This window comes from Lagenorhynchus albirostris, chromosome 11 (genome assembly GCF_949774975.1).
Source record: "Lagenorhynchus albirostris chromosome 11, mLagAlb1.1, whole genome shotgun sequence".
Classification (NCBI taxonomy): Eukaryota; Metazoa; Chordata; class Mammalia; order Artiodactyla; family Delphinidae; genus Lagenorhynchus; species Lagenorhynchus albirostris.
Genome location: NC_083105.1, coordinates 77,540,762 through 77,557,210, shown reverse-complemented (window position 1 = coordinate 77,557,210; position 16,449 = coordinate 77,540,762). Strand labels below are relative to the sequence as shown.

General features: G+C 35.7%; 1 protein-coding gene across 7 annotated transcripts in view; it reads left to right on the top strand.

Annotated features, from left to right (window-relative positions):
- The window catches only part of DNM1L (dynamin 1 like), a 62,460-nt gene that overhangs the window by 37,817 nt on the left and 8,194 nt on the right, over positions 1-16,449 (top strand). For all 7 annotated transcript variants that reach the window (XM_060166586.1, XM_060166592.1, XM_060166590.1 and 4 more), the window contains 8 exons: positions 4,671-4,833; positions 7,242-7,362; positions 8,746-8,877; positions 9,825-10,031; positions 13,531-13,651; positions 13,882-14,037; positions 14,285-14,374; positions 15,761-15,853. In XM_060166586.1, coding sequence (XP_060022569.1) covers positions 4,671-4,833; positions 7,242-7,362; positions 8,746-8,877; positions 9,825-10,031; positions 13,531-13,651; positions 13,882-14,037; positions 14,285-14,374; positions 15,761-15,853 — 1,083 coding nt within the window. The remainder of the gene's footprint in view (positions 1-4,670; positions 4,834-7,241; positions 7,363-8,745; positions 8,878-9,824; positions 10,032-13,530; positions 13,652-13,881; positions 14,038-14,284; positions 14,375-15,760; positions 15,854-16,449) is intronic.

The window sequence follows — 16,449 nt, the reverse complement described above, 5'->3', positions numbered from 1 at the left end:
TGAACTGTAGTACATACTGTACTACTGTAATAATTTCATAGCCACCTTCTGTTGCTGTTGTGCTGAGCTCAAGTATTGTGAATAGCCTGTTAAAATGCCGTGTGATGCTAATCATCTCTGCTTGAGCAGTTCATCTCTCCAGTAAATCATGGTAAAAGGTGATCTCTGTGGTTCTTGCATATTTTTCATCATGTTTAGTGTAATACCGTAAACCTTGAATTAACACCATGAGACCCATATGAAGTGCCACTAGTGATGCTTGAAGTGCTCCCAAGAAGTAGTGAAAAGTCATGATGTTACAAGAAAAAGTTGAATTGCTTGATATGCACTGTAGATTGAGGTCTGCAGTTGCCCACCATTTCAAGATAAATGAATCCAACTTAAGAACCATTGTAAAAAAAAAGAAAAGGAAATTCATGAAGGCAGTGCTGCAGCTATGCCAGAAGGCATGAAAACCTTGCACTTTATGTGCAATGCCTTTATATCTTGTATTGAAATTTCAACTTTTATGTGTGTGCTGGATTGCTGTAGGAAAGGCATACCTATAGACTATAACGTTATTTGAGAAAAAGCAAAGTCAACATATGACAACTTAAAGCAAAAGGAAGGTGAAGGATCTAAAGCTGTATAATTTATTGCCAACAAAGGATAGTTTGATAATTTCAGAAAGAGGTTTGGCTTAAAAAATATCAAGGTAACAGGAGGCAGCAGACAAGTTCTCAGATGCTATTAAGAAAATCATTAAGGAGAAAGGATATCTGCCTGAACAGGTTTTTAATGCAGATGAAAGTGCCCTATTCTGGAAAAAAATGCCACAAAGGACATTTATTAGTAAGGAAGAGAAGCAGGCACAAGGATGTAAGGAAGGAAGGGATAGGCCAGCTCTACCGTTTTGTGCAAATGCAGTTGGGTTCATGATCAGGACTTCCCTTATCTATTAAGCTGCTAACCCCCAAGCCTTGAAGGCAAAAGAGTCAGCTGTCAGTCTTTTGGTTGCCCCAAAAGAAGGCCTGGACAAAGAGAACCCTTTTCCTGGACTGGTTCCATCAATGCTTTGTCCCTGAAGCAGGAAGTACCTTTCCAGTAAGGGACTGCCTTTTAAAGTTCTTTTGGTATTAGACAGTGCCCCTGGCCACAGGTGTTGAAGTGGTCTACTTGTCTCCAAACCCAATGTCCCTTATTCGCCCTCTAAATCAGGGGGTCATATGGACCTTTAAGGCTTATTACACATGGAACTCTATGGAAATGATTGTCAATACTACGGAGGAGAACCCTGTTAGAGAGAACATCATGAAAGTCTGGGAGGATTACACTATTGAAGATGTTGTTATTGAAAAAGCCATGAAAGGCATTAAGTCTGAAATAATAAATTCCTGCTGGAGAAAGCTGTGTCCAGATGTTGTGTAAGACTTCAGGATTTATGACAGAGCCAATCAAGGAAATCATGAAAGAGACTGTGGACATGTCCAAAAAAAAGTGGGTGGGTGGGTGAAGGGTTTCAAGATATGAATCTTGTAGAAATTCAAGAGCTAAAGTAGACAGTGCATGGGAGGAATTAACAGAAGATGACTTGATGGAAATGAGTACTTCTGAAACAGTGCCAGATGATGAGGAAGAAGATGTAAAAGAAGCAGTGCCCGAAAACAAATTGACATTACACGATCTGTCAAAGAGTTCCAATTATTCAAGACTGATTTTGACTTGGTGGAAGAAGGATTGGCACCATATAGAAACATTTTTAGAGTGAAAAAACAAGAGTCAGACAGAAATTATGATGTATTTCTGTCAAGCTACACTGAGTGTGCCTGCCTCTCCTGCCTTCCCTTCTGCCTCCTCCACTTTTTCTGCCTCTACCACTCCTGACACAGCAAGACCAGATCCGCCTCTTCTTCCATCTACTTCACATGAACAACGATGAGGATGATCCACTTCCACTTATTGAATAGCAAATAATCATCATGCCATAGAGTTCTGTTGTATATGTGTGTGTCTTCTTGTGAAATCTAGTAACTGTATGGCAAGAACTGTATGAGAGGGCTTCCCTGGTGGCGCAGTAGTTAAGAATCCACCTGCCAATGCAGGGGACATGGGTTCGAGCCCTGGTCCGGGAAAATCCCACATGCCGTGGAGCAACTAAGCCCATTGCACCACAACTACTGAGACTGCACTCTAGAGCCTGTGAGCCACAACTACTGAGCCTGCGTGCCACAACTACTGAAGCCTGTGTGCCTAGAGCCCATGCTCCGCAACAAGAGAAGCGACCGCAATGAGAAGCCTGTGCACGGCAACGCAGAGTAGTCCCTGCTCGCCACAACTAGAGAAAGCCCGCGTGAAGCAACAAAGACCCAATGCAGCCCAAAATAAATAAATTAAAAAAAAAAATTAGTTCCTTTTAAAAAAATTAAAAAAGAACTGTGTGAGATGTTTTCGTGTCTTTTGTCATCATTGCCTAAGTACTCATTATGTAGAACACCATGTACAAGACTTGTATTGAAATGGATAGCCTGTCTTTATATAGGTATAAGGTGAATGATATTTAATGTAAAATTAATAATGTGTTTTCTTACTGTTTTATAACTTTGCTTTCAAAGAATTATATTACCATGCAGTATGCCTTTCTTTTGTAATTGGAGAAACTGTGTATCAGCCTGTCATCACAGATAAGTGGTTTCCATACTGTATTATGAATATGACTTTAACACTGTATGCTATAAAAATTTTATAACGATTCACTCGTTAGTGTATAGGCTAGGCTACTGTGAAGCAATCATATCGATTACACTAGGCTACCATAAAGCAATCGTATTGCTGCTTCTTTGTTATCAATGTGTGAATTGTTATATATGTAAATAAATATGAATTTCTTTTTTACGTTATCTTTTCATTTTTGATATCTAGTGTCAGTAATAACATCTACAGTGTTTTGTTATCATATAAGACTATTGATGTTGGTACTGACAGATTTATCTTGTAAACGGATGACATAAAATATCGATAAATACAGTATTGTAAATGTATTTTCTCTTCCTTATGATTTTCTTATTAACATTTTCTTTAGCTTACTTATTGTAAGAATACAGTATATAATACATATAACATATAAAATATGTGTTAATTGCCTGTTGTTGGTAAGGCTTCCACTCAACAGGAGGCTATTTGTAGTTAAATTTTGGGGAAGTCAAAAGCATATTTTCGACTACCTGAGGGGGTCAGTGCCCCAACACTGTTTTTCAAGGGTCAACTGTACTTTGTTCTGTTAGGCGTGTAATAGCACTATGTAAAAAAGCGATGTACATACCTTAATTAAAAATACTTTATTGCTGAAAAATGCTAACCATTATCTGAATGTTCAGTGAGTCGTATGTCATCTTTCTGCTGGTGGAGGGTTTGAAATATTTCAAGAATTATTAAAATGTGATATAGAGACACAGAGCGAGCAAATGCTCTTGGAAAAATTAGTGCCAATAGACTTCCTTCTCACAGGGTTGGCACGAACCTTCAATTTGTAAAAAATGCAATATCTGCAAAGTGCAATAAAACAAGGTGTGCCTGTATATCTGGAACTCTGTCACGTCTTACAAACGCATAGCTACCATCCTGAGCTAGCCACTATCATCTCAGCTGGATTACCACCATAGTCTCCTAAGAGGTCTTCCTCATAATTTATTAACTAAGCAGCCAGAGTGATATTATTAAAGTGAAAATTAGATTGTGTCATTCCTTGGCTCAGAATCTTTGTAGTGGCTTCCCACTTCACTCAGAGTAAAAGCTTAAGTTCTTAAAGAGATCTAAAGTATCTACTTGATCTGTCTCTATTACTCTTCTAGCTCCTTCTGCTCCAGCCTTCTGCTATTTTGTTCACTTTACTGGAATGTTCTTCCCCCAGGTATCTTCTTGTACCTCTCCCTTATCTCTTTCAGTTTGTGGTCATTCTCTCAAATGTCATTATCTGGGTGAGGTCTCCCCTGATTACTCAATTTAAAAGCATAATCCCGTTTAAAATAATGATTTAAAAGTATAAGCTTTTTTTTCTTTAATATTTATTTATTTGGCTGCATCGGGTCTTAGTTGTGGCATGCAGGATCTTCTAGTTGCGGCCTGTGGGATGTAGTTCCCTGACCAGGGATCAAATCTGGGTCTCCTGCATTGGGAGCGCAGAGTCTTAGCCACTGGACCACCAGGGAAGTCCCTAAAAGTATAAGCTATAACTAAGTATTCCTTAGCCTCCTGTTCGCCTTTATTTTTTCCATAGCCCTACCACCACCTAGATACTATGTATATATGAGTTTATTATCTGCTTCTCATCACTAAAGCTCAGTGAAGGCAGGAATTTTGGTCTTTCTCTTATTCACTACTGTGATATAATCTGGTATGCAGAACAGTGCCTGAAATAAAGGTTGCCAATAAATACTTGCTAATTGAGTGAATGAATGAATTTGTCTCTAGGCAATTAATATTGACCAATCCTTAACATGGTAGACTTTTGATATTTGCAAGATTACATTTTGAGACTTTTACATATTACCAAATTCATATATACTGTAGTATATAATTTCATTTTAATTATCTGTAAATGGAGTAATACCTATATTCTTTGGATTAAATGGAGGGAAAAAAAAAGCAGAGTTGATTTTTATTACTAGTTCCTTGATCATCTCTTTTTGGTCCAGGTGCCTGTAGGTGATCAACCTAAGGATATTGAACTTCAAATCAGAGAGCTCATTCTTCGGTTCATCAGTAATCCAAATTCCATTATCCTCGCTGTCACTGCTGCTAATACGGATATGGCAACATCAGAGGCACTTAAAATTTCAAGGGAGGTAGATCCAGATGGTAAGGACAGATGTTAATTTTTAATGAGATACTTGGTTAACATGGTAAATCTACCCTCGAGAGGAGTTTTTATTTTTAAAAAGAATATCTCTAGCTATTTTAAAAATAATGCTTTTCTATTTTACTTATATTATCAACTAGAAATTTGGTGGAAATGGATAAATTGCTGTACAGGCTAGGCAAAAATACTTCACATGATGTCCATATTTGTAATGATTACCTAATGATTTTAAAATAAGAAGATGGCTTCGCAAAAAGTTTGTTTTGTATAAATAAAATGATTTAGGTTTTTGAATGGCTGATTTCTAAGAATAACTGTCATGGTAGATAATCATTGTAGACTATTATAGTATAGTAGGTAATTATGGTATCTACATTCTGCAGAGGTTCAAGGCAGAGGGGATTCTTCGAAATATAGTTCATGCTGTGAGTCAGTATATGATACCTGACTAATGCTGCAGTGTGCATCTTATATAAGATGCCAGACTGTAAGTTATTATTGCTGCTAATAAATGTATGCTTTGCTGTATACAGGAGTCATTTTTTTTTCATCTGAGTATTGAGGGTCTGTGGGCAGTGTCATGTTTCTTATTTCCTACTTTGAATAAAAATAAAATAAAAATTTGGTAGGAAATGTTAATGCTAAGACTGCTAATTAAAATTCCTATAAATGGCGTCATTTCTTAAAATTTTTTATTTCAAGTTTTTAAGAAACTTTTATTATATGAGTAATTAATGTTCATTTTAGATTAAAAGATAAACTATATCAAAATGTTTATCTAAACTTTACTTTTATTATATAAAGTAAACTGTTAGGCATTTTATATACATTAATTCTATTTTAAACTGACCCTTGAGCCATAAATATAATCGTACTTTTGATCTAGTGATCTTAATCTAGTAATATAGTATAAGGAAATAATCCAATCCAGTATTATTTATAAAAAATAAGAATCAATATATGGCCCACAGTAGGAATGATAAGATAATAATAGAATATGGAATCATTAAAAAGGATGATTTTATAGATTTGGACCAAAATACAAAAATGCTTCTAATTGAAAAATGCCATATGTAAAATTGGAAATTATGCAGAGCAGCTGGAACTCTCATACATTGCTGGTGGGAATGGTATAGCCACTTTGGGAAAAAGTTTCTCAGTTTCTTAAACAGTTAAATCTGTAATTCCACCCCTAGGTTATTTACCGATGTTAAATGAAAACCTATGTTCATATAAAGAACCTGTATGCAAATATCTATAGTAGCTTTATTCTTAATCTCCTAAAACTGAGAACAACACAGATGTTTCTCAAATGGGGAATGAATAACTAGACTATAGCGTGTCCATACTGTGGAATACTACTCAGCAATAAAAAGGAATGAACTATTGATACGTTCAACAAAATAGATGACTCTCACAAGCATTATGCCAAGTGAAAGAAGCCAGACTCAAAAGGCTATATATATGATTCCATTTATATAGCATTCTGGAAGAGACAAAACTAGGAATGGGATAGTACAAGGAAATTTTGGTGGGGGTTGGAGGGCAATGGAACTGTTTTGTTTTGAGGTAGTGGTGACATTGCATTTGTCAAAACTCATAGAACTGAAAAAAAGCCATTAACCAAGAGATGTTTAAACTCTCATCCCTGGATCCTGTCCACGCTGCCATGGTGAATAAATTCTGGCATTTTAGTGGCAATGAGAGGAGCCAGCGATTCATTGAGCACTGTATCCGGGCCTTCCCCACCTTCTGCCTGCTGGGGCCAGAGGGTTCCCCTGTGTCCTGGTCCCTGATGGACTAGACAGGAGAAGTGCAGTTGGGGGTCACTCTGCCTGAGTACCGGGGCCAGGGTCTCGTCTCCCATATGTTGTTTGTCCACACCCAGGCTCTGGACAAACTCGGCTTCCCTGTATATAACCATACAGAGCCAACAAAGTCATACAGAAAATTAGTCACAGTCTGCATCATATCCCATGCCCTGTGATTGGAACCAGTGGAACTGTGTACCTCTGTGAAGCAGCCCTGAACCCAAGACAGTGTTGGGTGGGCTGGTTATGTGGCAAGAGATGCCGAGGGGTGGGCAGAAAGAAAGAATAAATTGTAATGAAGAAAAAAAAAAAAAATTCACTCACTAGGCATGAGTGAATTTTAAACAAATTTTTTAAATGCTAATAAAAAAGTTAGCCCGAAGAGCTAATAAAAAATTATATGTGAAAAAATTTTTAAATTAAACATGATGATTAAAAGTAGTTTTTAAAAAGTATTTGTAAGCAAAGTTTAGAAAAACATTACCAAAATGATGTCAACGGTAATGTTAGGTGGGATTATAGATTAGGATTTTCCTTTATTAATACTTAATAGCTTAATTTAATGGGTCATTTCTTTTCTTTTTTGCATTTACCAGGTCGCAGAACCCTAGCTGTAATCACTAAACTTGATCTCATGGATGCGGGTACTGATGCCATGGATGTATTGATGGGAAGGGTTATACCAGTCAAACTGGGAATAATTGGAATAGTTAACAGGTTAGCAATCAAGAATGGGATAAGAACTGCAGCATTCTCATTTCAAAGCAAATCTGAATTTTTTGAATCAGTCTGAAATGTGATAGTGTCCCTACTTTTTCCCCTTTTACTATAATCTTGGTATTGCTAAAGAATTCATTGCTGTAAAGGAATAGATTCACTAAAGCCTCCTGTAGATATTTTTAAATAGAAAGTGTTTCTAAAGTAAGCAGTGCCACAAAATGGAAGAAAATTTAATGGCTAGGCTTAAAAAGTCCCTGTCTATTACATTATGTATGAGGAGGGCACTGGATAAAAAAACGTATTATTTAGTTTACACCAGTCAAGTGTTCTTAGGGTGGTAGTATTTTAATAGATCGATTTAACCCCTAGCATTAGTGATTCTACATAACTGCCAGGAAGTGACTTGGAGAAATTTTATTAAACGTATCCTAATTATAAGTAGGTGAAATAAAAAATTGTGGAAAGGAAACTAACTACAGTTGAGTGTCTACTTAAGTTTTAGATGCTCTACTGTGAAAAATGTTTAAGGGTATCTCTTTGAACCCTTACAACGTCCCTGTGAGATATGTATATTGGTCTGTTTTATAATCAGAAAACTTGTTATACATTTACCAAAGTCACATGGCTGGTGAAAGCAGAGCCAGATTCAAATGGAGATCTTAGTCCAAAGCCTTTATAAAATAGGAAGCACTGAAATTGTCATGAGATCTGGGTTCTACTCCTAGTTCATCTACAAACTAGATATAATGTGGGTTTAAATGGCTCCTAACATCTTTGGTCTCAGACCTTTTAAAATGAAAATGTTACTAAGTGATGTCTTTACAGTTGTCTGCTTCTAATCACATGTCCTTCTCCCTCACCCCTACTCTTTTTTTTAAAAATTCCTATTATCTCTTTTCATGCAAGCAGGTGGTATAAAACTATTTGTTGTATTTGTAGATGGCTACTCAATTTAGTTGCCTGTCCATGGATAAAATATACAGTTGATTAAGACACACATATATTTTCACCTGTTTATCCCTGTTACTTAAGAGTACTGCTTTTGACTGTAGTTAATGGTAATGGTAATAATGTAATGGTAATAATGAGGCCTAAATTATTCAGGCATTGCTTACTTAAAAGTCACACAGTTTGAATCTTGGCTGAACTACTTAATATGTGACTTTGGGTAAGTTAGTTAATCTCCCTGGGCCTTAGTTACTTTGCTATAAAATGGGATAATACCTATTGCATAGACTGATTGTGAGAATTAACAATTCATGTCAGGCATTATAGACAGTGCCTCGTGCCATCATCATCATTATCATCATCCTCATTATCCAGAGTACTTAGTACCACAGTTGACTTTAGTTGAACAGTTTTGTTATTTTTCAACCTTAGGAGCCAGCTAGATATTAATAATAAGAAGAGTGTAACTGATTCAATACGTGATGAATATGCTTTCCTTCAAAAGAAATACCCATCTCTGGCCAATAGAAATGGAACAAAGTATCTTGCCAGGACTTTAAACAGGTAACATTTTTTACCTTTTGGAAAATGAGATGTTTCTGGGTTGCCAATAGGTGTCTGAGACCTTTGATTATCAGTTCCTTACATTTTTATAGTGTCCTTGTCTGTAAAATTTCACTTTTTGTTTCTTGTATAGTAGGTTCTTATAATGTAGATATTTATTTTTATTGAGGTGGTTGGCATTAAATCATCGTGTAGTCTAGGAATGCTCAAGTGAATTTTAAAATACCTTAATCATGAAATTCTTGACAGTCATTTTACTTTTGATGATAGAACTAGATGGCAGATGACTTCATTTCCATTTTGTATTTCAGGAACTGAATTAAGATTTATAATTTTCACATAACCTATTCTTAATTTAGGATGTCTTCTGTTCCTATTCATAAAAAGAATGTAAACTATACACCTTGAATTCTGAGTATGCACTGATGGTAGAGGGATTAGAAGGCCTTTCTAAATAATTTATAAATGACTGAAGTAAAAGCTATTTTCTTTTACTTTTGGCTTATTCCCTAAATAAATTAAAGGCTGATGGATATGTATCTTAACAAGATTGATTTTCACTATGCTGAGTATCCATTGTAAAAGATAAGTCGGAAACCAAAATAATGTAGGTGGAATTGGATTGAGTAGCTTACATTCTTTGAGGTAACTGCAATAATATAAAAATTTTTTTTAAATTTATATTTGATTCTCTAGCAGTTCTCTAGCAACTCTAGCAGTTGCTACAATTTGATGGGTTGAAGGCACATTTAAAAAGCATTTACTAAGATGGTTTCCTTCATGTCATTTTTTTCAGGCTACATATTTACCTTCTAGTCTAAGATTGCATTATTTCCTACCAGGGCAAATTGACAGGTTTCCCTATTATTTGCATTTTAAAATTTGACCTGCCTGGGTCTTCAAAATACACAATTACTTTAAAATTCTTCCTTTCTCACCTTTGTTAGGCTACTGATGCATCACATCAGAGATTGCTTGCCAGAGTTGAAAACAAGAATAAATGTTCTAGCTGCTCAATATCAGTCTCTTCTAAATAGCTATGGTGAACCTGTGGATGATAAAAGTGCTACTTTACTCCAGCTTATTACCAAATTTGCCACAGAATATTGTAATACTATTGAAGGAACTGCGAAATATATTGAAACTTCAGAGCTGTAAGTAAGAAATTTCTCTATGGATTTGGTTACCTGGATTGATAGGTTAGATAAAGATAAAGATCTTTAGTTACAGTGACTTAACTCTGAGATTATCTGATTGTAATTTATTATCTGTAAAACAGGAATATCATTTTGTAGAAATGATAATGTCTCATATGTATGTAAAATGCTTTATAAATTATGTAAAGCACGGTAAAAGTTTCAGGGCTTTCTTTAAAACAAGACTTTAATTGATAAGCATTTATAAAATTTTCATAATTAAAATATGTTTGTTGTTTCTTTAATACACACAATATAATTGTTCATGAAAAAATACAAAAATGCATATAAGTAAGAAGAGTAAAACATAAGGACAAAATTGCTTTTAATTACATCATTAAGAAATAATCCCTGTTACTTTGGCATTAATCTAGACATTTTTCTATGCTTCTGTAAAACATATAACTGCCTGTAATACACATCTTTAGAAATCAGATGCTATGGAATCATTTCTTTAAATCAACATGTCACAAACAACTAGTAGTAATTGTATATTTGTACTCTCAGTCTTAAGATTTACATAGTATTTTACTTTTTAGACATACACTCTTATTTGTTCAACCAGTCCCCTACTATTGATAGTTTGCTTTCAGTTATACACAAATATAAACAATGTTGTGATGGACTATCTTTGGGCCATGTATCCAAGTAAACCCTTAGGTTAAATTTCTAGAAGTGGAATTACTAGATGAAAGGGTATATGACATCCTCAAAGTCTCTTATTATTGCTATACTATTAGTAGATTGTATTTTTTAAAATAAATTTATTGATTTTATTTGTTTATTTTTGGCTATGTTGGGTCTTCATTGCTGCGTGCAGGCTTTCTCTAGTTATGGCGAGCGGGGGCTTCTCTTCATTGCAGTGTGGGCTTCTCATTGCCATGGCTTCTCTTGTTGCAGAGTACGGGCTCTAGGTGCGTGGGCTTCAGTAGTTGTGGCTCACGAGCTCTAAAGTGCAGGCTCAGTAGTTGTGGTGCATGGGCTTAGTTGCTCCGCAGCATGTGGGATCTTCCCGGACCGGGGCTTGAACCCGTGTCCCCTGCATTGGCAGGCGGATTCTTAACGACTGCACTACGCGGGGAAGCCCGATTGTATTTTTTTTGTTGTTTTGTTTTGTTTTTGTGTTTTTTTGCGGTACGCGGGCCTCTCTCTGTTGTGGCCTCTCCCGTTGCGGAGCACAGGCTTCGGACGCGCAGGCCCAGCGGCCATGGCTCATGGGCCTAGCCGCTCCGCGGCATGTGGGATCTTCCCAGACCGGAGCACGAACCCGTGTCCCCTGCATCGGCAGGCGGACTCTCAACCACTGCACCACCAGGGAAGCCCCGATTGTATTGTTTTACTACTAGCAATATAAAAGAATATCCATTTCTCTAAACTCTCACCTTTAAAAAAATCTTTTAATTTTGAAAAATAATTATAGACTTATAGGAAGTTGCAACTAAATGTACAGGGAGGTCCCATTCACCTTTCACCCCATCTCCCCCAGCGTTGACATCTTGCATATCTGTAGTACAATAAAAAGCAAGAAAATGGACATTGGTGCAATCCACACAGCTTATTCAGATTTCTCCAATTATACACATACTTCATGTCTGTGTGTTTGTATGTATGTATATAAAGTTCTGTGTACTTTCGTGTGACCCAGGTAGCCTTCTATGTGAGTTAATACTGTAGAATATTTAACAAACTAATTACTGAATGGTTTTAAATGTATGCATATTAAGGGAAGTAAAGATTACTAAGATAAACCTTTAAAGAGTTCAGTGGGTAAGGTAGGTCAGGGTAACACAAGGGTTGATTAGGTGGCAAAAGGAGTATAATTTTTAATTAAATACTTCTTATTAAATATAATACATAACCAGAAAAGTGCATATAACATATGGACAGTTTTATAAGTAGTTAATTAAGCAATATCTTTGTAATTACCTAATCAAACCTTACTAGAACATTGAAGAGAGACCACTTTCATTTCTTTCAAGGATTGGGAGAGCTCCATAGTTAGGAATGCATTTGGGTTGGGTTCTGAATAGAATATGGGAAGGCAGTAAGTAGAAGGGTATTTTAGGCTTTGGAACAAAAAAGATTAACGCAGGGCGAATTTGGAGAATGGCATATACAATGATGGGATGTAACAGGAGGTAAGGCAGGAAAGGTGTCTAAGAACAAGACTGTGGAAAGTCTAGTATCTTCAGAATTTGAAGAACTTCCTACTATAAAAAAATAAAACACTTTTGGTCACAGGAGTAACCCATTTTAGAAAGATATTCTGGTCATTATGGAAACTATTTGGAGAAGGGAAAAGTTGGAGGCAGAGAGACCAGTTATTGGTAATTTTAACTATTTTAAAGTATAATACGTAGCACTAAGTATATTCACAGTATTGTACAACCATCAAATAGTATCTATTTACAAAATTTTTTATTATCCCAACAGAAACTTTGTATCCAAATAAGCAATATCTCTGTGTTCCCCTCTTCCCCCAGCCCATGGTAACCTCTGACTTACTTTCTGTCTATGAATTTCCTTGTTCTAGATATTTAATATAAGGAGAATCATACAATATTTGTCCGTTTGTGTCTGGCTTATTTCACTTAGCATAATGTTAGGCTGGTATCTTCTGCCTAGATCACTGTAAGAAAGTAGTGAATAGTGATGGTGAAAACAGAGAAGATGGGATGATTTGGGGAGATATAAGTGTATTTGTAAATTTTCAACTAGACTTGAATGAAAAAAATAAAAGATAATAACCAGGGTTTCTAGTCATTAAGATAGGAAACACAAGGTGTCCAGTATGTAGGCCCAGAGATTTAATTTGTTTAAAGCAGGGATAGGCAAACTATATATAGCCCATTGACTAAGAATGACTTTTGCACTTTTAAGTGGTTGAAAAAAATTCAAAGAAGAATATTTTGTAATGCGAAAATTATATAAAATTCAAATTTTAGTGGGCATAAGTTTTATTGGAACATAGCTGTGCTTATTTGTTTACATACTGTCTGTAGTTGCTTTTGTGCTCAATGGCAGAATTGGCGAGTTGTGACAGAGTTGTGAAAAGTCTAAAGTATTTATTATCTGGCCTTTTACAGAAAAAGTTTGCTGATCTCCAGATTGTGAATAAATAGAAATAAGACATTGTTTCTTATCTTTAAGGAGCTCATAGTCTAGTTGAAGAAAACTAGGGCAGAGAAAAATGTTTAGTAGTTCTTAGATAACTGATGTTTTCTGAAAGAACAGTTACTCAGTGTGCATGTGCATATGTGAATGCCTTTTGTGAAATGACTCCTTTCCCCATTAAAAAAATTAGAGAAACTGGTTCATAATGGATTTGAGAACACATGGAAATGGTCTAAGTGTGATTGTTCATCTGAGACAGTCTTAAAGCTTACAGTGAGACTTCTAACTTGTAGCTTCCTCCCTTTTAGTAATACTAGAAGTCATATACTTCATTGCCTTTCAGATGCGGTGGTGCTAGAATATGTTATATTTTCCATGAGACTTTTGGGCGAACCTTAGAATCTGTTGACCCACTAGGTGGCCTTAACACTATTGACATTTTGACTGCCATTAGAAATGCAACTGTGAGTATGCTTAACTTTTAGAATTTTTTGAAATGAGGTTAAAGATTATTTTTTAATCCATATAACTCTTATTTTTTTAATGAATTGTACACTTTGTTATTTTGCTCTCATTCTTGAAATTACGAAGTGCTTTTTTATGAAAAATACCAAAAACGTGATTTATTTTAAACTTAAGGAAGAACCAAAATTATATGTGGCTATAATAAGAGCTCATAGTTTTATTTTTTTAGGGTCCTCGTCCTGCTTTGTTTGTGCCTGAAGTTTCATTTGAGTTGCTGGTCAAACGGCAAATCAAACGTCTGGAAGAGCCCAGCCTCCGTTGTGTGGAACTGGTTCATGAAGAAATGCAAAGGATCATTCAGCACTGTAGCAATTACAGTACACAGGTAATTGAGAAATGTAACAGGTTTCAGATTAAGTAGTAAAAGACATGAGGTGGTGGTTTCAAGGGGAAGGAGGAAATATAGAAGATGGGCTAAAAGTTAAAATGTAGTTCCCTTATCTAAAAGTGATTTGAAATAGTATAGTTAAATGTAGCTTCCAAATCTGATTCAGTCCAAATCTGATTCAGTACTTCAGAGATTATTTAATTTTCCTTTAAACAAAACAGACTGTTTCTTCCACCACATGTAGGAGTTGTTGCGGTTCCCTAAACTTCATGATGCCATAGTTGAAGTAGTGACTTGTCTTCTTCGTAAACGGTTGCCTGTTACAAATGAAATGGTGAGCTATTATTTCATAAATCATTGTAATCACTGTTAATAAGTTATTTTGTACAGCTTTATGAATTTAGGCATAATGATTCCCAGTGTATTGAAAAGAAAAAGAAGCAAGTTTGTCTTATTTCAAAGGAAACTTCAGTAATTCTGGTATAAAATGCATTTTTCTCCATATTTTAATCATTGTTAGCCTGCAGCCACAGATTTTCCTGAAAATGGAGTTATTGTTGAGGATTGTGAGTAGTTTTGCTTTATTATATAGCAGCACTGATTTAATGGAAAGTTAGTTTTATCTTTAGCCTCAGTAAACTGAGCCTTCATATAGCAAGCTCTTTTTTTTTAACTCTGATGTACATCAGGGTAATTTGGCCATTTGTACAGTTTCCTTGTTTGATGACCTAATACCATAATATCATGGTTGCTATCCTTAAAAATAAAAATCCTGAAATTGGCAGAAATATGGAATAAGCATTTGAAATTGTCCGTATGCCTCTAATTGTTGGCTGGTTTCTTTTTTTCCTTTCTGGTCTCTAAAAGTGCATTTGGGTCTTTGGCTCCGGATGGTGAGCCCCAATGGACATTTACTTAAAGAGTACAAAACCATCCTTGGAAGTATAGAATGTAAGTGCTGCTGCTTAGTTGTTTCCCTAGCAAGCATAACCACCAGATTGAAATGAGTAAGAACATGGTTAGCCTGATCTCAGACTCTACCTACTGATATCAGAATCATTGGAATTTCATTTAAATAAATAATTTTCACTGGTTCTTGATCTTTTAGTGCTGTTCTGATACCTAAGATTTGTAAGGACAGTGCAAATGAAGGAGTCAGTTTAATCTCTCTACAACGCTAGAGAAATTAATTTCAACTTTCCTTTTTGATTATTGTCCCAATTGTCCCAATTGAACCACATATATTTAAACTAGGTGCTTCATAATTAAGGCTAATCAATCATTATCTCAGGTCGTTAAATGTATCCTTTACCCAAATAAAGTTAAAATCTTTAACTTACATCTGATTATGAAATGTTTTCTTATTGTTGAACCTGAACTTTTGACATGGAATAGTGGATGATCTAAGGTTTTAATAGCAAAGTTGCTTGGAAGTTAGATATGCATCAGGTAGATAACTTTTTTTTCCCTAACAAATACTTCTAACTACTTCAGTGTCAGAAATGCAATCTTAGATGCTAAAATATAGATAATTCAAAAGATAGAGCAAATTGTTATTTGGTATAAACTCTGTCAGTTGGAGTATAATTATCAAGTATTTATTTAGGCATCAGTTTCCTGTACTGTCTTTTAGAATTATCTGTTTAATAAGTTTATATGTTTCCTTAAGTAAAATTAGGTTGGCATATTTTGTTTATAGCCTAATTTTATTTTGTTCTAGGTCCATAACTTAGTGGCAATTGAATTGGCTTATATCAACACAAAACATCCAGACTTTGCTGATGCTTGTGGGTTAATGAACAATAATATAGAGGTAAATACAATTCGAATTTGTCTTTTTTTTGAGAGAAAATCTGTTTTAGCTCAGTTATATCAAATTTACTGGGCAAGGAATAACTAACTATAAGACATATATGCACCATATTATTGTCTGTTATATGCTAAGAAGTATGTGAGGGCATTACATTGTTTTCTTAAATTTAATTCTCAAAACCACCTGGAGGCATTGTTCTCATTTTCTGCTTGTGAAACTGTAACTCGGAAATGATCTGGGACTCATTGTTTTAGTGTTGAAGGACTGCCTGGCTCCATTTCAGTAACTATTGTTGCAGTTTATTAGACTGAAGTATGTAAAACAAAGTGGATGTTTTTTTTGTTGTTGCTGTTGTTTTTCTGCGGTACGTGGGCCTCTCACCGCTGTGGCTTCTCCGGTTGCGGAGCACAGGCTCCGGACGCGCAGGCTCAGCGGCCATGGCTCACGGGCCCAGCCGCTCCGCGGCATGTGGGATCTTCCCAGACCGGGGCATGAACCCGTGTCCCCTGCATCGGCAGGCGGACTCTCAACCACTGCGCCACCAGGGAAGCCCAAAGTGGATGTTTAAAATTGTTTTCATTTGACTCTGAAAGCTG